General features: G+C 49.0%; 1 protein-coding gene across 1 annotated transcript in view; it reads right to left on the bottom strand.

The window, feature by feature from the left end:
• cfap44 (cilia and flagella associated protein 44) overlaps positions 1–18519 on the bottom strand; it is a 209912-nt gene that overhangs the window by 124613 nt on the left and 66780 nt on the right. Inside the window, exons 12-14 of the mRNA XM_086006122.1 lie at positions 15603–15812; positions 11664–11774; positions 8608–8757 (exon numbers count right to left, since the gene is read on the bottom strand). Coding sequence (XP_085862248.1) covers positions 8608–8757; positions 11664–11774; positions 15603–15812 — 471 coding nt within the window. The remainder of the gene's footprint in view (positions 1–8607; positions 8758–11663; positions 11775–15602; positions 15813–18519) is intronic.

The raw sequence follows: 18519 nt of genomic DNA, 5'->3' as shown, positions 1-18519 counted from the left end.
CGACTTCCTTCTATCGGATTAATCAGACTACGAATAGCCGCAGTCGTTTGGATCTCCGTTTGTGGCTGGAAGGCACGTCTCCTCGGACCGAGTCTTGGTCCCTGGGTCGCTTGGTTCATACCGGCGGGCTGGCAGAGCCCGTGTCGCCTTGATCGACCTGAGGGGGACTGGGGAGATCGTGATTCCGGGTGCGGGCCCCCACCGGCGCCGAGCTGGCTTCATCCTGCTCAGTAGTCGGTGATTGACCGGTGTCCTGGCTTCGGGTGGTCATCCCCCAGGGAGCGTCATCCTGCTCAGTAGTCGGTGATTGACCGGCGTCCTGGCTTCGGGTGGTCATCCCCCAGGGAGCGTCATCCTGCTCAGTAGTCGGTGATTGACCGGTGTCCTGGCTTTGGGTGGTCATCCCGCGGGGAGCGTCATCCTGCTCAGTAGTCAGTGATTGACCGGTGTCCTGGCTTCGGGTGGTCATCCCGCGGGGAGCGTCATCCTGCTCAGTAGTCGGTGATTGACCGGTGTCCTGGCTTCGGGTGGGCATCCCCCAGGGAGCGTCATCCTGCTCAGTAGTCGGTGATTGACCGGTGTCCTGGCTTCGGGTGGGCATCCCCCAGGGAGCGTCATCCTGCTCAGTAGTTGGTGATTGACCGGCGTCCTGGCTTCGGGTGGTCATCCCCCGGGGAGCGTCATCCGTCCTGGCTTCGGGTGGTCATCCCCCGGGGAGCGTCATCCTGCTCAGTAGTCGGTGATTGACCGGCGTCCTGGCTTCGGGTGGTCATCCCGCGGGGAGCGTCATCCTGCTCAGTAGTCGGTGATTGACCGGTGTCCTGGCTTCAGGTGGTCATCCCCCAGGGAGCGTCATCCTGCTCAGTAGTCGGTGATTGACCGGTGTCCTGGCTTCAGGTGGTCATCCCCCAGGGAGCGTCATCCTGCTCAGTAGTCGGTGATTGACCGGTGTCCTGGCTTCGGGTGGTCATCCCGCGGGGAGCGTCATCCTGCTCAGTAGTCGGTGATTGACCGGTGTCCTGGCTTCGGGTGGTCATCCCCCAGGGAGCGTCATCCTGCTCAGTAGTCGGTGATTGACCGGCGTCCTGGCTTCGGGTGGTCATCCCGCGGGGAGCGTCATCCTGCTCAGTAGTCGGTGATTGACCGGCGTCCTGGCTTTGGGTGGTCATCCCGCGGGGAGCATCATCCTGCTCAGTAGTCGGTGATTGACCGGCGTCCTGGCTTCGGGTGGTCATCCCCCAGGGAGCGTCATCCTGCTCAGTAGTCAGTGATTGACCGGTGTCCTGGCTTCGGGTGGTCATCCCGCGGGGAGCGTCATCCTGCTCAGTAGTTGGTGATTGACCGGTGTCCTGGCTTCGGGTGGTCATCCCGCGGGGAGTGTCATCCTGCTCAGTAGTCGGTGATTGACCGGTGTCCTGGCTTCGGGTGGTCATCCCGCGGGGAGCGTCATCCTGCTCAGTAGTCGGTGATTGACCGGCGTCCTGGCTTCGGGTGGTCATCCCCCAGGGAGTGCTCTGTTGCCCGGGTTGATCCGGCGGAGTAGCTGGCAGATCCCTTGACGTCCCGGGTAGGGTGTCATCCTCGGAGGAGCGCAGCGTATCAGCGTCGTTAATACGGATCCCTCTATCAATTGGGTCCGTGGGACCGGTTGGGCAGGGAGACAGGTCCCGAAGTGAAACTCTCGGCCATCAGGGTACCACACATACGTGTATGTAGGATTGACATCCGTTAGTTCCACTTCGTCAACGAGGGGAGCACTCTTGGAGGATCGGACAAAACTTCAGAGCAGCACGGGGCCAGGAGCTGCCAACCATGATGGTAGGGACGTCCCATGAGTGGAGCGATGCTGGAACCCGAAGAATCGTGAGGAGTAACATTGGTGGATGTAGAAAGGAGAGACCTGATGGAATGCAACGCGTCAGGGAGCATAGTTTCCCACTGCTGATCTGGTAGGTTGTGTGACCTTAGTGCAAGATGAACAGCGTTCCAAATGATAGCGTTGTATCTCTCAACCTGTCTGTTATAAATCTCATCATCATAAAGAAACTACTCATGAAATAACACTGGACAGCCAGCTGGTGGCGCCATCCAAGGAGTATAAATACTCGGGCATGGGCCCAGCTTGCCCGGGGACATTTTGTAAGACAGGAACTAGTGAAGTGCAACTAGACCTCCATGTTCTGAAACAAGTTGATTAAAGCCTTGCTTTATGCTCAACCCAAGTGCGTAGTGAGTTTTATTACGTCACTGTCCATTTCCAATAGGATGATACGGTGTTGTTTTACTTGTGGCGATTCCCCGTTGGGAAAGATAACTTTTGAGTTCGCTTGACATGAAGGAGGGACCTCGATCAGAATGAAATTGGATGAAATTGGCCATACCGCAAAGGGAAAAGACTTGATCGAGGCATTTGATCACTGTGGAAGTAAGCATATTGGGACAGGGGAAAGCAAAGGGAAAGCGTGAATATTCGTCCACCATAGTAAGCAAGTAGGTGTTTCGCGTTGAAGAAGGCAATGGCCCTTTAAAGTCAATGCTGAGGCGCTGCATAGGCTGTGTAGCGTGTATGAGCGAGCCATCCGACGGACGGAAGAATTGCGGTTTTAATTCCGCGTAAATTCTACAAGTGGAGCATGTTCTTTTCACGTCTTCCGTAGAAAATGGGAGATTTTTAGATCACACAAAGTGTAACATACGGGTAACGCCAGGATGGCATAAGTCAGTATGAAGACCCGCAAGAGTCAAAGTTGACATGGAAGAGCAGAAAGCACGCATGAGGGTATCCGGGACCACATTATCTTTGCCGGGTCGATAATGTATGGTGTAGCCAAAGGCGGCCTATTCCATTCTCTAGAGCTGTATCTTGTTATTCTTGACCTTAGTGCGTTTCCGGTTATCCAGCATAAAGGCCACGGAGCGCTGATCGGTTATAAGCGTGAAATGGCGACGAGCGAGAAAATGACTCCATTTACGTACTGCTTCGATGATAGCCGTAGCCTCCTTCTCGACAGGAGGATAATGGAGCTCGCTACCCTGCAAAGTTCTGGACAGAAATGCAACGGGTCGACCATCTTGATTCAAGGTAACCGAGATCGCCACCTCTAATACATCGCACTCGACCACGAAAGGGAGATTTTCATCAATGGAACGAAGCGTGGCTTTTTCCAGTTGTCGCTTGAGGAGGTCGAAAGCTGAAATAGCCGTTGTCTCCAACGGAAATGACTTCGCGTGAAACAGGGGCTGGATCTTGTCGGAGAAGTGGGGTATCCACTTCACATAATAGGCAAACATGCCGAGGGCCCGACGAAGAGAGCCGAGATTCGTAGGAGGAGGGAGCTCCTGAAGCGGACAAAGCCGCTCCGGATCCGGTTTGATGACACCATTGCCCACCCAGTAGCCAAAGATGTTGACTGATGGTACTGATTTCACGGATTTGGACTCATTTAAGGTTAAGTTGCGATGACGGAGAACATCAAGAAATTTCTGGAGGTTGGCATCGTGCTCCTTCTGGTCATGACCAGCAATGGTGATATTATCCAGATGTGGAAAAGTGTCCGTTAAGTTCTCCTGTTTGACTAGGCTGTCCATTGCCCGTTGAAAGATGGTCACCCCATTGGTGACCCCAAATGAAAGGCGACAAAACTGGTAAAGCCGACCGTTGGCCTCAAAGGCCATATACTTTTTGTCAGGGTCCTTTAACGGTACTTGATGATATGCACTCTAAGTCAAAAGTTGAAAATACCCTGTTATTGGCAAGGTTATTGACCATGTCATCAATGCGTGGTAGTGGGTAGGCATCCAGGTCGGTATACTGGTTAATAGTTTGCGAGTAATTGATGCAAAGACGTTTCTTGTGTGGCTTCAGAGAATTTTTAATGATGACGACTTGAGCCCGCTAGGAAGATGAACATGGCTCAATGATACCGTCCGCTAGAAGGCGAGAGATTTCTGCCTCGATAAAGGATAGGTCATCTTGACTGAAATGTCGTGATTTAGTGACTATGGGCTTACATCGGGGGGAAAGATTGGCAAACAAGGAGGGCTTGTCGAGCGAAACCGCCGAAAGCGCACAAAACGGTACTTTGGAAATAGTAAGCGCCGGCTTTGACCCTCCAAACTCGAAAGTGAGTCTTTTGTGTTGCTTCTAGAAATCCTGTCCCAGGAGCATATCACTGCATAGGTTTTTGAGCACCCCAAGCGGGTGGAAAAATAAGTGTGGCCATTGAGAATAAGGTCGACAAGACAAAAGCCGGAAGAGTTGGTGGTCAGTGTCGTCAGAGCCATTGCAATTTCCCTGTCCGAGGGGTAAATACGCAGTTTTAACTTAATGACAGCCTGCTCACTGATGAAGCTGTCAGAGCTCCATGAGTCAATTAGTGCACTCAAAATGTGTCCATTTACCAAAACCTTCATGGCTGCATGGGACAGGCTTTGGGGAAAAACAGCTGTGATGGGAGGAGGGGCAGTTTTATACTTGACAGCTGTAACATTAGTAGTGGCTCTTGGGGAAGGAGCAGTTTTATAGATAGCAGCTGTAACCCTAGGAGAGGCTCTTGACTGACATACTTTAGAAAAGTGACCTTTCTTACTGCAATGATTGCAGGTTGCATTACGAGCAAGACAAAATTTCCTATAGTGAAATGCACCTCCACAGAAGAAACACTTCTTTTTAGATTGCCAAGATGCCGCTAGGGTAGGGTCGTCATCAGCTAGGATAGAGTCGTCATCAGTGAGGGCTTCCGCTTGAGGCTTATCGGAGGAGTCACTAAAAGTGATAGCAGCAGTCCGTGCACGTGGTAAAAGATAGGCATCTGCATTTTTTTTTGCCACGTCCAGAGAATATGCCTGGTCATAGGCAGCTTGTAACTCGAGGGTTTTATTCTCTAACAGACGCTGGCGAATGAAGGGAGACGCAATCCCATTAATAAAAGAATCATAACTTAATTCCTCCTGGTACTGCTCAGCTGAGACAGCTTTGAGATTAGTCTTTGCTGAGCCTGCGAAGCTGTTGAAGGAATTCGTCAAGTGATACCCCGGGTTGTTGTTGAGTTGTGGCCAGTAAGTGCCGAGCAAAAATTTTGTTTGGGGCCTTAACATATAGTTGCTGCAGTATTTGGATAGCGGAGTCATAGTCTACACAGTCTTCGATATAATCAAACACATGAGGAGATACATAATTGGCAAGCATTTGTAACTCATCAGGAACATTCTCACCACAAGCCCCGGGGAAGTTGCTGAAGGTACGATACCAGTGTTTCCATACCTTAGCAGTTGTAGGTGAATTCGGGTCCAGGTCAAGACGGGTGGGTCTGAGTAGTTTCTCCATGATGGATTGATTACTACGTCTGGTTCCCTTCTACACATTAGAGTCGTAGCCGTCTGTTCCCAAAATCACTTAGAGCATGGAGCAAGTTTCAGTTGATTAAATTGACGTAAGAAAACTACTAGGCACTTGGTCTAAGCGTTAAACAAAACTTTAATCAACTGTTTTACAACATGGAGGTCTAGTTGTGTCCTTCACTAGTTCCTGTTAAGAATGTCCTGCGCAAGGTGGGCCTGTGCCCGAGTATTTATACTCTCCCTGGACAGCACCACCCGCAGGCCGCTCAGTTGATTCATGTCAACCACCACCTTCTCAAGGGCAAATAGGGATGGTCAATAAATACTGGCCTTGCCAGCGACGCCCACATCCCATAAACGAATTTTTTTTAAATGAATTTCCTTGGGATTTCCGGCATGCTATCCTCTTCCTCTACTGTAAATACTGACGCAAAGTAATTATTCAACATGTCCGCCATTTCCTTATTCTCATTTACAATATCATCGTTATCAGTTTTTAAAAGGCCAACATTGCTCCTGAGAACCCTCTTTTTCTAATATAATTGTAAAAAATCTTTGTGTTGATTTTGATATTCCTTGCATGTTTCTTTTCACATTCTCTTTTCGTAGCTCTTACTATCTGTTTTGTCACCATTTGTTGTTCTTTGTATCTTTCCCATTCACCAGGATCTGTGCTAGTTTTTACATTTTTGTATGCTTTTTCTATTAGCTTTATGCTGTCCCTTACCTCTCTTGTCATCCATGGCTGCTTTTTTTGGCAAATAGAGCTCTTGCCCCTCAGGGGTATAAATTGGTTCTGTATTACGTTAAATTCTGATCTTCTGTTGATTTACCCATTAACAGGTTTGCCCAGTTTACTGTGAAGTCTCCGTCTCATCCTGTTGAAGACGGCCTTACCTAAATCTAGAATCTTAGTAGCTGTTTCACGTTTCTCCCTTTCAAACGCAACGTTGAACTCGATCATGTTATGATCGCTATTGGATAAATGTTCACGCACCGTTAGGCTGTTTACTAAATCTGGCCCATTACTAAATCTAATATGGCCCGCTCCTTGTTGGTTCTGGGACATATTGTTGCAGAAAACTGTGCTGAACACACTCAAACAATTCGCTACCATTCCGGCATGAGCTAGTCTGCTTATCCCAATTTATATGAAAGTTAAAATCCCCCATTCAAACCACTCTGCTTTTACTACATGCTTGTCTAATCTCTGCATTTACACATTCTGCCACTTCGCAGCTCCTACACACAACTGCCACTACAGTCTTAAATCCTTTTATATTTCTTAATTCTACCCATAAAGTCTCCACTGCCTGCTTACCTCTCATTATATCCTCTCTTATCATTGAAGTGATTTCATCCTTAATCACTAAGGCTAATTCTCTCCCTCTACCAGTTTCGGTATCCGTCCTGTAGACCTTATAACCTGGTATATTCAGTTCCATCTTGCAGCCATATCTCCGTAATGCCATACCCTCTGTTAAATTTATGCCTGCAATTCATTCAATTTGTTCTTTATACTCCATGTGTTTATATAAAGAACGCTTATTTGGGCCACACACCCTAACCTGTCCATCAGCTCGAATGTTGTTTTTCTGACACATTTCTTATTTCTCTCTCCCGATTTAATTACTTTACATCTTTTAGTTTTCCCTTTACCTGTAGTACCTAAAGCACAATTTCTGATTATTACTCTACTCTCTTCCCATTCGTTTGCTTTAGAATTATTATATAGACCACTGTTTTCCACCTGAGCACTCCTCCACCCCCCCGCACCCCATTTACTAGTTTAAAGCCCTTGTGATGGCCCTATTCTTTTTTTCCCGCTAGGACCCTAGCCTGGTTCATGTGGAGCCTGTCCCAAAGGTACAGAACAAACACGGAGCCAGCTCTGACTCCTGGGATTCACCACTCCCAAACCCAGTTCTAACTCCTGGGATACACCACTCCCAATCCCAGTTCTAACTCCTGGGATACACCACTCCCAATCCCAGTTCTAACTCCTGGGATACACCACTCCCAATCCCAGCACTGACCCCTGGGGTACACCACTCCCAATCCCAGCACTGACCCCTGGGATACACCACTCCCAATCCCAGCACTGACCCCTGGGATACACCACTCCCAATCCCAGCACTGACCCCGGGGATACACCACTCCCAATCCCAGCACTGACCCCGGGGAAACACCACTCCCAATCCCAGCACTGACCCCGGGGATACACCACTCCCAATCCCAGCACTGACCCCGGGGATACACCACTCCCAATCCCAGCACTGACCCCGGGGATACACCGCTCCCAATCCCAGCACTGACCCCTGGGATACACCACTCCCAATCGCAGCACTGACCCCGGGGATACATCACTCCCAATCCCAGCACTGACCCCGGGGATACACCACTCCCAATCCCAGCACTGACCCCGGGGATACACCACTCCCAATCCCAGCTCTGACCCCGGGGAAACACCACTCCCAATCCCAGCTCTGACCCCGGGGAAACACCACTCCCAATCCCAGCACTGACCCTTGGGATACACCACTCCCAATCCCAGCTCTGACCCCTGGGATACACCACTCCCAATCCCAGCACTGACCCCTGGAATACACCGCTCCCAATCCCAGCACTGACCCCTGGGATACACCACTCCCAATCCCAGCACTGACCCCTGGGATACACCGCTCCCAATCCCAGCACTGACCCCTGGGATACTCCACTCCCAACCTTCTCCAATCCGAGCAACATCCATTTACCTTAACTCATGGTATCCTGTCTGTCAACCGACTTTCTACCCATGCTTCTACATTTCCTCCTCTGCCATATGCCTGAATTTGTCTAAGAAGCCTCTTGTGTGACACCGTATCCAATGCTTTCTCAAACTCCATATACACTATATCTACTGCATTCCCTTTATCTATCCAATCAGTTCTTTAAAAAGCAAACTCTAGTAAGTTTGTGAAACTTGATTTGCCTCTAACAGATCGATTATTGATATCCCCAGTGGAAGCTTGGAATGGGCGCATAGAACAAAGGTTATGGAAGGAAAAGTTAAAATAAATGGATGGAAAATGACGAGCTGCGCACTGTTGAATTTTTGAGAGGAGGGCACCGGATTGCAGGGTAACCCATTAAATGAGTTGAAGGGCCTTCTTCATCCCAACCTATATGGTGACCTTTCGATTCTGCATCGCTACATTCTTTCCAGAGTAACCTGTTTTGATAGTTTAATGGGCTAGTGAAAGGTGCGACAAGTGATGCATAACTTACCTCTATGCTGGACCTGATGCTCTGGAAACAGAAGAACTGTTTCTGAAGGGGAATCTCAAAAGTTAGAGTTGTATCTAGTCCCTCGAGTTCTGGATATGCAGTTTGAACCACATAACCATTTTCACAAAATATGAGCAACATATTTTTCTCCTAACAAACAGAAAAAACGCAGTTAAACAACAACACATTAAACCATTGCAACGCAAGACTTTTACACACATAAAGCATTAGGAAGCACATGTTTTTTCCTCGTTAATTGTCTCCGGCCTTTTTTCCACATGAATCTACAGTACTAGCTGATGTCCACCATTTTACCCAAGTTGCCATGACAGTGAGGGTCATCAGACTATTCGATCATGAGCTGCACCACAACTGCGCCCAATGGTGTCTTCACACCTGACAGCATCTCACATGCCCGTCACACCTGACAGCATCTCACATGCCCGTCTCACCTGACAGCATCTCACATGCCCGTCTCACCTGACAGCATCTTACATGCCTGTCACACCTGACAGCATCTCACATGCCCGTCACACCTGACAGTATCTCACATGTCCTTCACACCTGACAGCATCTCACATGCCCGTCTCACCTGACAGCATCTCACATGCCTGTCACACCTGACAGCATCTCACATGCCCGTCACACCTGACAGTATCTCACATGTCCTTCACACCTGACAGCATCTCACATGCCTGTCACACCTGACAGCATCTCACATGTCCTTCACACCTGACAGCATCTCACATGCCCGTCTCACCTGACAGCATCTCACATGCCTGTCACACCTGACAGCATCTCACATGCCCGTCACACCTGACAGTATCTCACATGTCCTTCACACCTGACAGCATCTCACATGCCTGTCACACCTGACAGCATCTCACATGTCCTTCACACCTGACAGCATCTCACATGCCTGTCACACCTGACAGCATCTCACATGCCCGTCACACCTGACAGCATCTCACATGTCCTTCACACCTGACAGCATCTCACATGTCCTTCACACCTGACAGTATCTCACATGCCTGTCACACCTGACAGCATCTCACATGCCCGTCTCACCTGACAGCATCTCACATGCCCTGCCAACAAGGGTCACTGGTTAGTGAACAGCGCAGCAACCTAAGCCAATGTTCCATGGAGTGCTACTAATTGTCGGTCTGCGATCAGTTAATTCAACGCATACCGGGGCTGAACCTCAGTCCTGCCTGGTCTCAGTGGACTATAAACACACATTATCTGAAATCAAAGTTACAGGGGAAATTTTACACTGCCATGCACCAGCGGCAAAAAATCAACAGCAGAGGCTGAGCACCGATGCTTCTGACCGTGGGGGACCAGGGGCTCAAGCAGGAGGTGGCAGCAGGGGGCTTGAATGGAGGCAGGCAAGAGGGCGAGAGCGAGTGGCTTGCACTGCTCCGTAAATCCAATGGATGGCTGCATCAGTACAAGGTTACTGTGCCCATGTATAAACAGGCAAACTGCACCTCACGGCACTGTACAGTAGGCACAGAGTCACAGACACAAATACAGACACAGAATCATAGACACAAATACAGACACAGAATCATAGACACAAATACAGACACAGAATCATAGACACAAATACAGACACAGAATCATAGACACAAATACAGACACAGAATCATTGACACAAATACAGACACAGAATCATTGACACAAATACAGACACAGAATCATAGACACAAATACAGACACAGAATCACAGACAGAAATACAGACACAGAATCACAGACAGAAATACAGACACAGAATCATAGACACAAATACAGACACAGAATCACAGACAGAAATACAGACACAGAATCATAGACACAAATACAGACACAGAATCACAGACAGAAATACAGACACAGAATCATAGACACAAATACAGACACAGAATCATAGACACAAATACAGACACAATCATTGACACAAATACAGACACAGAATCATAGACACAAATACAGACACAATCATTGACACAAATACAGACACAGAATCATAGACACAAATACAGACACAATCATTGACACAAATACAGACACAGAATCATAGACACAAATACAGACACAGAATCATAGACAGAAATACAGACACAGAATCACAGACAGAAATAGACACAGAATCACAGACAGAAATACAGACACAGAATCATAGACACAAATACAGACACAGAATCACAGACAGAAATACAGACACAGAATCATAGACACAAATACAGACACAGAATCATAGACAGAAATACAGACACAGAATCACAGACAGAAATACAGACACAGAATCACAGACAGAAATACAGACACAGAATCATAGACACAAATACAGACACAGAATCACAGACAGAAATACAGACACAGAATCATAGACACAAATACAGACACAGAATCACAGACAGAAATACAGACACAGAATCATAGACACAAATACAGACACAGAATCATAGACACAAATACAGACACAGAATCATAGACAGAAATACAGACACAGAATCATAGACACAAATACAGACACAGAATCATAGACACAAATACAGACACAGAATCATAGACACAAATACAGACACAGAATCATAGACACAAATACAGACACAGAATCACAGACAGAAATACAGACACAGAATCATAGACACAAATACAGACACAGAATCATAGACACAAATACAGACACAGAATCATAGACAGAAATACAGACACAGAATCACAGACAGAAATACAGACACAGAATCATAGACAGAAATACAGACACAGGATCATAGACACAAATACAGACACAGAATCATAGACACAAATACAGACACAGAATCATAGACACAAATACAGTAACAAGTACGCGGTGACAAGGCATTGAAACCTCATCGGAGGGTTTTGTGTCAATCGGGACCTGAATATTAAATACTCCATACATTATTCCCCCAAAGGCTTTGCGAGAGTGAGATAATACAATCCTGATGTATAGGAGATTACAAGTGGAGAAAATTTAAAAAATCCCTCATTAAATCAGTTCTTTCATTTCACTTCCATAACAGAATGTAGTGCAGTACATACATGGGCAGGTGGAGACCACTGCAAGTTCACAACTGGTCCTGGTACATTGATGAATCCCACTGGTACATATTGCTTCTGAGTTAGAAAAAAAAACACTGTCTTGTCTTTGCTCTATGAGGGAAGAACAACACAATGATCCTTAACACACTCATTTCAAACTTGCACATCTAGTGAACACTTCTCGTCCATCATACTTCACACTGCACTCATTCTTGGGGGGAAAAGGATGAGACAAAGGCAATAATTACAAAGGCAATAATTTGACGTGTACAAAAAAATCTGCAGGACCACACATATCAGTCAGAATGTCCACACATCCCCACCAATCAGACTTCAAAAAAAGACAATCAAGGCCAGGGTCTGACCTGCAGCCTGAAGAGACATTGAACTCTGAGCTTACACAGTTTTCACATGACAAAAAAGGACTTAATGGCCTTCATTGTCTTTGGTCCCTGCCACAATCTCCGTTCTCTAGCCACCAACTCCACCCCTCTCCCTAGCATCCGTCTGAGGCTGAACCGGACTGTTCGCAACCTTGATGTCATATTTGACACCGAAATGAGCTTCCGACCACATATCCGGGCCATCATCAAGACCGCCTATTTCCACCTCCATAACATCACCCGTCCCCGGCCCTGCCTCAGCTCACCTGCTGCTGAAACCCTCATCCATGCCTTTGTTACCTCTAGACTTGACTATTCCAACGCACTCCTGTCCGGCCTCCCACGTTCTACCCTCCGTAAACATGAGGTCATCCAAAACTCTGCTGGCCGTGCCCTGACTCGCACCAAGTGCCGTTCACCCATCACCAATATTCCCTGTAAGCTGTGTGACCACGTTCTCCAGGCTTGCCCGCTTCTGAATGCAAAAAAAGCACGTGTGGTATTTTGAATGGCCCGTGCAGCCCTTTAAAGGGGCCGCCCAGTGCCAAAAAAAAGTCACAGGGAACATTGCCCATCACCCCTAATGTAAGAAAACTACTAGGCACTTGGTCTAAGCGTTAAACAAAGCTTTAATCAACTGATTTACAACATGGAGGTCTAGTTGTGTCCTTCACTAGTTCCTGTTAAGAATGTCCTGTGCAAGCTGGGTCCGTGCCCGAGTATTTATACTCTCCCTGGACAGCGCCACCCGCAGGCCGCTCAGTTGATTCATGTCAACCCCTGTGCTCGCTGACCTACATTAGCTCCCGGTTAAGCAACGCCTCGATTTTAGAATTCTCATCCTTGTTTTCAAATCCCTCTGTGGCCTCGCCCCTCCCCATCTCTGTAACCTCCTCCAGCCCCACAACCGCCCCCCCCGCGATATCTGCGCTCCTCTAATTCTGCCCTCTTGAGCATTCCTGATTTTAATCGGTGGCCGTGCCTTCAGCTGCCAAGGCCCTTAGCTTTGGAATTCACTGCCTAAGCCTCTCTTTCCTCCTTTAAGACACTTCTTAAAACCTACCTCTTTGATCAAGTCTTCCCTAATATCTCATGTGGCCAGTGTCAAATTTTGTTTCATAACGCTCCTGTGAAGTGCCTTGGGACGTTTTACTGCATTAAAGGCGCTATATAAATGCAAGTTATTTTTGTAGTTGTGTGTTCTGGCCACCAGGTGGTGATATGAAACAATTTATCAACCTTCATCTGAATATTTTTGGACCATTTTTTCCCTCAGTCACTAAACTTGTGTATAAATTTCCAACGCAAGATTTTAAACAAAATTTTAAAAAGCACAAGATTGCATATTTCAAATAATATTAAATGTACACACTGAGTTGTCTTTTAACGCCTTCACTGGCCTTTTTTTTACCTCACCCTGTTTCAAGAACCTAAGCTTTGACTGGACATTTTTACCCTGCAGCAAACGAGAGCTTTCAATCACCTCTGTGCATTTGGAGGTTGTGCAGTTTGCAGAATTTCCCAGCATCAGCAGCAGGTCAAGGGTAGACGGGTGTGGCCGCTCAATTTGTGAGCATTTGTGAGTTTCTTTGCTTTTTTCAGAAGAAAAGCCCAGGTAGAGCAGAGGAAGCCTGAAGGCCTGCTCTGGACAGAGAACAGCCTAGGACAGGGACAGGGGACAGGGAGACAGGACCAGGGAGACAGGGGACTGGGAGACAGGGAGACAGGGGACTGGGAGACAGGGAGACAGGGGACTGGGAGACAGGGAGACAGGGGACTGGGAGACAGGGAGACAGGGGACCGGGGACAGGGAGACAGGACCAGGGACAGGGAGACAGGACCAGGGAGACAGGGAGACAGGGACAGGGAGATAGGGAGACAGGGAGACAGGACCAGGGAGACAGGGAGACAGGGGACCAGGGAGACAGGGGACAGGGAGACAGGACCAGGGAGACAGGGAGACAGGGGACCAGGGAGACAGGGGACCGGGAGACAGGGACAGGGACAGGGAGATAGGGAGACAGGGGACCAGGGAGACAGGGAGACAGGACCAGGGAGACAGGGAGACAGGACCAGGGAGACAGGGAGACAGGACCAGGGAGACAGGGGACCAGGGAGACAGGGGACCGGGAGACAGGGACAGGGAGATAGGGAGACAGGGGACCAGGGAGACAGGGGACCGGGGAGACAGGGGACCAGGGAGACAGGGGACCGGGGACCAGGGACCAGGGAGACAGGGGACCAGGGAGACAGGGGACCGGGGACCAGGGAGATAGGACCAGGGAGACAGGGAGACAGGGGACCAGGGAGACAGGGGACCGGGAGACAGGGACAGGGAGATAGGGAGACAGGGGACCAGGGAGACAGGGGACCGGGGACCAGGGAGACAGGGGACCAGGGAGACAGGGGACCGGGGACCAGGGAGATAGGACCAGGGAGACAGGGGACCGGGGACCAGGGAGACAGGGGACCGGGGACCAGGGAGACAGGGGACCAGGGAGACAGGGGACCGGGGACCAGGGAGATAGGACCAGGGAGACAGGAGACAGGGGACCGGGAGACAGGGACAGGGAGATAGGGAGACAGGGGACCAGGGAGACAGGGGACCGGGGACCAGGGACAGGGAGATAGGGAGACAGGACCAGGGAGACAGGGGACCAGGGAGATAGGACCAGGGAGACAGGGGACCGGGGACCAGGGAGACAGGGACAGGGAGACAGGACCAGGGAGACAGGGACAGGGAGATAGGGAGACAGGACCAGGGAGACAGGACCAGGGAGACAGGGGACCGGGGACCAGGGAGACAGGGACAGGGAGACAGGACCAGGGAGACAGGGACAGGGAGATAGGGAGACAGGACCAGGGAGACAGGGAGACAGGGGACTAGGGAGACAGGGACAGGGAGATAGGGAGACAGGACCAGGGAGACAGGGGACCGGGGAGACAGGGACAGGGAGATAGGGAGACAGGACCAGGGAGAAAGGGAGACAGGGGACAGGGATAGGGAGATAGGGAGACAGGACCAGGGAGACAGGGGACCGGGGACCAGGGAGACAGGGACAGGGACAGGGACAGGGGGATAGGGAGACAGGACCAGGGAGACAGGGGACAGGGGACAGGGATAGGGAGATAGGGAGACAGGACCAGGGAGACAGGGGACCGGGGAGACAGGGACAGGGAGATAGGGAGACAGGACCAGGGAGAAAGGGGACCGGGGACCAGGGAGACAGGGACAGGGACAGGGAGATAGGGAGACAGGACCAGGGAGAAAGGGAGACAGGGGACCAGGGGACAGGGGACAGGGATAGGGAGATAGGGAGACAGGACCAGGGAGAAAGGGAGACAGGGGACAGGGGACAGGGATAGGATAGGTGCTCCACAGCATAGAAGTAATGGAAGATGCAGGAGACTGACTGCTGTGCATCAAGGAGGGGCGTGGGAGGAGATGAGGTGGAAGAGCAAAGTGAGACAGAGTAACAGTTGGATAGAGTGGTGGAAGAGCCTGGGTCCAGAGGAATTACATGTGCTTTAGATGCGTTTATCTGCAAATACTTACACCTGTTGCAACCATTTGTCCGTTCTGCTCATAAGCAATAGCAGTGACATCTGCTGTGTGTGGCTTCAGGGCCTGTTTTAGTCGAATCTCAACCTCACCAACTTGCTTCCGCCCAGCAACATGAGCAAGGCCTTTAGGATCATATATTTCCAAGATACGGATAACACCATCTTCAAACCCTACAACAATTATGTTTCCCTTTGGGTAGAGCTGTAAAGGAAAAGATGTTTGTACCTATTGAAATTCTACATAAAATAAACAAGAATACAGGATTAAAATCGGTACCTTAAAAATTACAGGTAGGAAGGGAAAATCATTTACAAAAATTATTTTGATTGGTGAAAGGAACAACTGAAGTGTGCAATAGTAATATATCAATGTGTACCGCGACTGAAAGAGCATCACATCATCATATTAACTAAAGCAGATGGTGAGGATAATCCAATCAATGTCATTTTCTTGGCTTTTCAAAAGAAATTTAACAAAGTTCTTCATGTAAGACACTTAAGATTAAGGCTTGTGCATCTATTTATCTAGCTCCCTATCTAGCTTACAATTTAGTTGTCTTATCAAATTGTTAGCATTGATTGAGGAGATGCTGATAAAAGGCAAAATGGCCTACCCAGGAAATGTAACCAGTGATGGTCCATAGGGATCAGTTCTGGGACCCGTAGGAATATTATGGAACATGGTGTAGTATCGTTAAATATGCTGATAGCATAAAACTTTGTGGACAGATAAATAAAAGACAGAGCTAGATAGGGACCTATATAAATAAATACATACAGAAAATAGACATATAGATAAATGCAGAGACAGATTTATAGAAATAGATAGATCGAGATAGAAAGACTGACATAGGAATAGATAGGTAGAGATAAAGAGATAGGTACAGACATAAACAGAGATATACAGAAAGATAAATATAGACAATCAAGATAAAGATAGAGAAATAGATTGAGGAGTAGGTAGAGAGATAGGTACAGTGACATATGTATAAAGAGAGATATAGGTAGAGATACATAGAAATGAGGGGATGTTAAATTGGTTAGCCCCCGAAAACGGGTGCGGGATCGCGATGTGCGATTAACCCGCGCTCATTCAGTGTAATACGGACAGCACGCCAACTTCGTGCTGCCTGCTCATTGTAATGATTTTTGCGTGCAGCCAGCGCTCCCCGTGCTAGTCATTGGCTGCATGCATCAGCAGAGGGCCCAATAGTGTTACTTCCTAGCACTACTTAAAGCTAGCCTGCACTACTTAAAGCAAACCTGCAACTCTTAAAGGGGCGGTGCATTGTGGCTGCTGGAGGTGCTGACATCATTAGGAATAGGGCTGTGCAACAATCAACATGGCTGACCATGAGAGAGAGCATGCACCAAGGTTTTTAGACGCTGCACTAGAGGTCTTGGTGGAAGAGGTGGAATGAAGGAGAGACATCCTGTATCTTCAGGGGTGCCAGAGACCCTCCAGACACATGCTCAGAAGACAGTGGCAAGAGATAGTGGAGGAGGTCAATGGCACGAGTATAGCTCCAAGAACTTGGATGCAGTGCAACAAGAAGTTTAATGATCTCACATGAGTGGTCAAGGTCAGTGAATGCATCTTCCACTAGCATATCCTACCAACTGCACCACTAGCCTCAGCCAGTGCTCAATTCACCACACCCCCATCACTCACCTACCCACCATCTCTATCAATCAGGATTCATACCTAACATTCATATGCTTCGCCTCACCCTCACACACGTAGCACTGCTGCAAACCTCAAACCCACATCTCACACACACTGCCAGCTATTCAACCATGACAGCCACATCACCCACACAGATTGCATGACACTCACTGACACACTTCCCTCTCTCTTGCAGGAGAAGGTGGTGCACAACCAGAGGCAGCAGGAACTAACTGGAGGGGGACAGGCACACCTGCATGTTGTAACCCTCATGGAGGAGACGATGCTGGCCATTATGGCAAGGGCCATTGCAGAGGCTGTGGCCACCGGCAAGGCTGAAGCCATTGAAGGTGAGGGTATCCACATACCTAATCCTCCTTCTCTCATCCCACTTCTCCCTCATCCCACAATCTCTTCTGGCAGAGAAGCTGCTGATGGTGTAAGCATGCACTTCTTACTTTCCTCTCTCCCCTCACCACAATCCTAGCCTTGTTCCTTTTTCCTTTCAGATACCAAAGAACTGCAACCTGCCCAGGCAGTGGAGGAAGAGCCAGAAGACAGTGACAATGAAGACACATCATCACTCGATTTCACAGTTGCAACCACCAGCTCAGATACTGACACTGTGCGTAATTCAGAGGACAGGATAGAGGAGGGATATGTACGTGGTGAGACGCTGGGCACAAGTGTGCAGGAGCCAGGGTGGGAGGAAAGGTTAGTGCGGGTGCCAGCTTGCTGGAGAGTGAAGTCACACACTAGTCATGCTGCAGAGGACTCAGATGATGAATTCGATGGGCCAGGCTACAGAAGAAGGCTGATGCTTGGTGCACTGGGGACCCTGCCAGAAAGCCTGCGTTCAATGTCAAGGAGCATGGAGGAATCTGGCACCAACTTGGTACTGGGCTTTGCGCAGAACTTGGAGCCCATCCTTTCCAACATGGAACGAGTGGCTACCTCCGGCATCACACCTGTGGAGCCAACCATGATGCAGCGTCTGATGGCTGATGTCTCAGCTTCTATTGCAGCACAAGCAGCATCCACACAACGTCTGAGTGCTGCAGTGGAAGCTCGGGCTGCGGCCATCATGATACCAGTGTGTGAAGGGGCTTCCAGGGTGTCATAATACTCCAGCAATCTGTTCTCCAACAGATCTGCTCCCTAAAGACCCTCTGCGATATGACCTCCTGCTGAGATCCCTTCTCCGACTCTTCCTCCTCCCTCTTCCAGCAGCTTGGCCTGCTCT

This window comes from Somniosus microcephalus, chromosome 14 (assembly GCF_052327205.1).
Source record: "Somniosus microcephalus isolate GS21.2 chromosome 14, FLI_Smic_1.0, whole genome shotgun sequence".
Lineage (NCBI taxonomy): Eukaryota > Metazoa > Chordata > Chondrichthyes > Squaliformes > Somniosidae > Somniosus > Somniosus microcephalus.
Note: the sequence above shows the minus strand (reverse complement) of the source record. Positions and strands in the feature narration are given on the sequence as shown.